Source organism: Opisthorchis viverrini (assembly GCF_000715545.1).
Source record: "Opisthorchis viverrini unplaced genomic scaffold opera_v5_80, whole genome shotgun sequence".
In the NCBI taxonomy this organism is placed as follows: Eukaryota; Metazoa; Platyhelminthes; class Trematoda; order Opisthorchiida; family Opisthorchiidae; genus Opisthorchis; species Opisthorchis viverrini.
The window spans coordinates 1,252,988-1,258,542 of NW_008751735.1; the positions used below are offsets into that span (position 1 = coordinate 1,252,988).

The window sequence follows — 5,555 nt, forward strand, 5'->3', positions numbered from 1 at the left end:
AGCGGGCGGTTTAACTTCAGGTCATAAAAATAAGAAAGATGGTTTAGTAGCAAAACCGAAACAACAATAATGAGGAAGTACTTTTTAATGAGAATGGTCATAAAAATAAGAAAGATGGTTTAGTAGCAAAACCGAAACAACAATAATGAGGAAGTACTTTTCACATAATGAGAATGGACAAAAAGAACCAACTACGTCCCCGAAAGTTAGCATGGTTCTCCCTGATCTGCTGACTCCCCCACCATATACAAGAATGAGGTGAAAGATAATGGTGCAGCCAGTCTAGCCACAAAAGCTTCCCCCAGTCCGAAGCATGCGCCTCAGATGGGTGAGCACATCAATCACTTCAGCACCTTGCGGCAGGTAGATGTGATGAATGTCGTGCCTAATCATAATCGAGCCAGCCTCCGCTGGCACTCTTTGAACGTAGTCATCGCTTCCGAACTTGGGTCCCACTTTCTTCTTAGTTGCCCATAACAATGTGGCTGAAGGCGCGCTGAGCGTGGCCAGTTCTGTCCACGAAGTGGCAGCCTCGAAAATATCAGAGTTCGAAAAGAAACCGTCTTCAGTCGACCTCAGCACATCCAGTCTTAACGAGGCGCAACCACAAACGGCTTCTAAATAGCTTGATCTTCATGGAAGGTGATGTTAGTCAATAGTCGCACGGCATGACCCCATTTTGGGCCTTAGGGCCAGATGAGGTACATTCAAGGACCCAAAAGGGAACATACCTAACATCCAACCAGATGTATCCTCAGATGCTGGACGAAGTTTACTTTCCCTCTGCCCGGAAAGAGGCGATTGTCGCACCATTCTAAAACCAGGCGATTGTTCATCACCCAGCAGCTCTACATGTCAGTTCAGCCCACAAGCGGATCGTGCGATTTTGTGGAACCAACTCTGATGCTTTATCCAAACTCACCTCATTGCCAACAAATTTATACCCCAGCACAACACAGATCCTTCTCAGACTGATCTTGCCTGACGAATGTGTCCATATTTATGGCAGCTCGACTCAACCCAAAGAAGAAGGACTGGTAACCGATGAAATATTTGTCGACTTCTCAATCGATCGAGTGTTACGCATTCGGCCGCTCCACAAAATCGAGTCCTATGTGATTCAATAGATTCCACGCGGCACTAAGATCTTTAATCAGATAGGACACTCCGAGTGAAAGCGGCTCAACCTACTTTTCTGCTGCGCATGCCCTCATTTGTGTTCCTCTGAGCTCCGGTTTGTGACCAGTCCTTTTATTGCTCTACGTCGATGGGCTCGCAAGACCAGGTCTGCTTTTTGCGAACGACTTGCAGTCCTAAAGGTTCAACACCATCGCCATCTAAATGGGTGTATGGCGCTGAAATGTAGTCAGTTGGTTGGCACCCTCAACTGGAGGACAAAATTGCATCCATGAATCAGTTGAAGCAGACTCGGGAAACGTCTGTGTCGTGCGTGTGGAGGATGGGCATGAAAACATCACAAAGATAAGTTTTAACTGGGACCACCGGACACTCTCCGAGCCCTGCGTCAGAACACTTCTTGAATACGCCATCCAAGTTGTCGACTCAGGAAGAAAGGAACACACTTCGTTCATCTAGCATATCCAATGAGTTGCTGGAAGATGGTTGCCAGCCTCAACCCTGTTGATTATGAAACGCGGCTTGAGGTGCTCGCACTCTTCCCTGGAGTATCATCATCCTGAAAGGGAAACAGTACTTACCTATCCCTCGTTTGGGCAGGGTTTGCTTCGCAGATTTTTACATTTTACCCAACTAACACGCGGCAAGGACAGGGCTGGGAAATTTTAAAGCTCAGTGCACACTTATATCACGGATTCATCTTCGCATTTCGGGTAAGTGGTTTGTGGAACAGCCTTCTTTCGAAGATTGTTCATGATGCATCTCGAGCCCAGTTGAAAGCAATTTGGAGTGTGAGGCCTTTTGCTGGCAAGCTTACTGCCAAGCGGAAAACTCGAGGGGCCCCTCTTTCGCTCCTGCCTTCTAGGTGACACGAATCCGTTGAAAGGAAAGAACCAGCCTGACCAAGGAAGTTTGCGCGAAAGCCTCGATTGTGTGTATCGGTCCATAAGTCCATGATACCGACGAGATCACTCAAACAAACCACATATGCGGATAATATGCAGGGCAATTCACTTGACATAGGCATTCCTCAATTTAGAGTTGTAACCTTGAAAGTGTCGTAGTTTTCGAGAATTCGATCCCATTTTGCGAATACTGGGAGACCCCGTGAATGTGATGAGAGGAAAAAGGTTAACGAGCGTTTTCTTGGGAAATTCGTGCATGAAGAAACTAGGAGAACCAACGGACAAATGTGGACATACGTCAAGGGGCAGCCACGCCCTCGACATCTCGGTCTACGAAGAATTGTATCTTGGTCTGGATTGTTTTAACGCGTCAACTCTTAAAATAATAACGGCGCATGCAATGTCCGTGGATGACCAGTTACGGGGTCTAGAGGCACTCACGGTCGTTGAGTTGCGTAAACGCTTGTCATCTCACGACCTGAGCACAGCCGGATCCAAAAAGGAGTTGCTGCGTAGACTTGCTACCTTTATGAAGACCTCACAGGTAAGTTTTTGACGTGCATCAAGGTATTTTGATTTACAACTTTGAAGCCACACATGGATGTCCGGAGTTGACATAAAGGGATAAACCACTGCCGCAATACACAAAAACCAACATAAGAATAATTCTTTTTAATCATAATCCTATGGAGATTTCCTCGAACTAGTATAGAAAAACGAAAAATCGAAGGTTTATGGTAATAGTGATATTCGGGCCTATGCTTGTTGGAGACTCTCCTAATAAGTCAGCAATTCGAGTTCCGGTGCACTGGAAGCAAGGGCTGCGTCGGCCTTACCTCACCCATCGCCAGTGGGTTAAGGGTTTTGTGTGATACGGATTTCTCAGTGACAGGTCCGTGCTTTTATCTGCCTTCCCCATGTCCACCAGCAGACTTTCACGATTTCTGTTTTACGGGTCTGGTGGCCCGGATTCTGACTCAGATCGATGAGGTTATAAGATCCAGAGGTATATTTCAACACTCCATGATAACGGTTGGGTGAATCTTCACAATGCCTGAGCTAGAGACATGATTCCCTCGCCATTCCCTGCTGGCATCCCACGAATGCCCGCAAAGCAGGCGCTTATAACCTCCGGCCGTTGATATCTTTTCCAGAGTGGGTGTTTATATCCTGTACCGGTGGTCTCACGCGGTCATCTCTGCCTGGTTAATGATTGAGTTCATGACTGGAAGTTTATGGTCTCTCAAGACCTGATGAAGTACAGCAGTATTAAGTGGTAAATAACTCAGTTTCGAAACACTGATCGATTCAAGCGAGGCTCGGATCACTTTTCTCGGCAGTCCCTGTGCTCATTCTAGTCGTGCCTTCGTGCCCGAGAAATACGCTAGTGATCAGTTCCCCGAATCTGGTTCGATGGATATCTCTAGCACTCCTTGCGCAGTTTTCCTAGTGACGGAATTCGACCAGAAGGCTCATAACATCCGGTGAACTTCGACCTCCATCTTATTCATGTGGGCTTCCGTTCTAAGATCGCTTCGCGTGACGATGCCCCACAAGCCTAGAAATCCTGTGCTAGTCGACCATACAAGGCACCAAGTGTTCTTCCCATGGATGTATGTTTGCACTCGATTACTCCGTCTTCCGCCTTATCGAACTTATCCTGAGGAGATCGCATCTTCATCAGTCAGGATGTGGGCAAATTTTCTCAATCCATTATCAAACATTGCAAAGTTCTATTTCAACTTTTGAAGTGGTGGGTTCATGTGATTGGGGCTCAGAATTGTTTCAAGTACCGTTTCCTAAGACGCTCCGCTTCCTGATGACTGGCGTTCAAGAAGCTGTCTACTCATTTTAGCCACTTACTGGTAGTGTGGCAGGAAGCCCCACATCCATTAGATTACGGGCGACGAGAATTCTTTCCAGAGCAGGGTCAAAAGTGTTGCGTTACACTCTATCACTCCTTGTTGAAGTCTGTAAATGCGAGGTTCGTTTAGTCAGCTCGTCTGATCCTGTTCGCACGTTTCGGAATCAAGGCAATGACGCAGGACGTGTTGGACAAGATTCGGGGCTGCTCTGGTTCACATAAAGCATTGCAATATAATGCTGACTACTCCGGACGAGGGAAATCGGGTTGACTGTTCGTTAACAGGCATGACTGTTTGTTGCCACATTTGTTGAACGTCTTTTGTGATAGCTTCGATGCTGAGGGGAAGCGATGCCTGTTTTCGTTGACTAGTTGAAAATAGCGACAATGGTGGGAAAAAATGGTCGCAAGATGTGTTGGCTTCGGTGCGAAATATAGAGTGGTATGGGAGTAGCGTTTCTCACTTTAGGTTGCACTTGTCTGAATAGCACTCGTCCCTCAGCAGAGGTCACCGATTGACGTGAGGATACAGCCGTTAAGGCTGTATCGTATTCTCGGTTAAGCGCAGTTCGAATGCTTCTCGCCCAATCTGCTAATTGGTCTGCTTCCTAATTTTCTTGTGCCTGTCGTCGTCCCCGTGGTATACCATTCTGACATGCACCGCGTTCGCTGCGTCGCGCGCACCCGTTTTTTCACTACTCCGTCAGTCCGAGAAGCACCTCCTAAGCTCGGCTCCCACTCTAAGACAAGTCTATGATATCGGTTTGCTCTAGTGGGTCCCATGCTATCTCTTCGGCCGTGTTCAGCACCTTCAGAGATTGGGTCGTCAGCCGGGTCATCTTCCTCCATACAGCAGGGCGGTTAAGCGAGAACTGACTACTGCTGACTTCTCTTCCACACCTTTTCTCCCCCACCTCAATAAAGCAATACTCCTCGTAGGCCCATCCATTAAACCGATTTTCCTATCCGCCTTTCATTGGTCTTGGCGAAAACATCTGTGGGTCAGCCGACGTCGTCAGCCTCAGGCATCTCGAGCCTCGACGACCGGTTTAATGACGTTCGAATTCAGAAGCAAGTAGGACGACCAGCTGTTCTTACTTTCTTTATGTTTTGTCCGAAATATGCAGACCAAACCCCAGTTGGTTCATACATCTCAAACCCATATTTGTCGCAATGTACACTTCGAGTTTCTGGCGATCCTGACACAACAGCTTGTGATATCTGCGGCGTGGGAGTTGTGCTTAGCTTCAAGATTGAACTGGATTCCAGTGAAAAGTCGTCCTTCCACTGGTATATTGACCGGTCTAGTCAAGATAAGTGCATCTGGACACATTCACACCACCTGCAAGAACGACTATATCTGTACTTCTCGCTGACCGGAGCGTATGTTGAAAGAAAAACACGGTTTACTGTAACCGTGAGTGAGAAAGGACCACCTTCCCTGGTACCACTGAATGTAGTGAACTTGGACCACACGTCCACGGGAGTAGGCATACAGCGTTTTAAGAGGAGTCAAGGGTTTGCTCCATTGACACTGCCATAGTACCCGGCGATCCAGATAGTCAAAGGCCTCTTTCAAGTCAATGAAGGTCTCCAGACTCTGTTGGAGTGCATTTATGGTCTTGCAATACTCTAACAATACTCTCATG

The 5,555-nt window shown here is 47.3% G+C and overlaps 1 protein-coding gene across 1 annotated transcript in view; it reads left to right on the top strand.

The window, feature by feature from the left end:
- Positions 1-2,298: 2,298 nt before the first annotated feature.
- T265_04671 (hypothetical protein) overlaps positions 2,299-5,555 on the top strand; it is a gene marked incomplete at both ends in the record, with an annotated part of 32,243 nt that continues 28,986 nt past the window's right edge. Inside the window, one exon of the mRNA XM_009169462.1 lies at positions 2,299-2,586. Coding sequence (XP_009167726.1) covers positions 2,299-2,586 — 288 coding nt within the window. The remainder of the gene's footprint in view (positions 2,587-5,555) is intronic.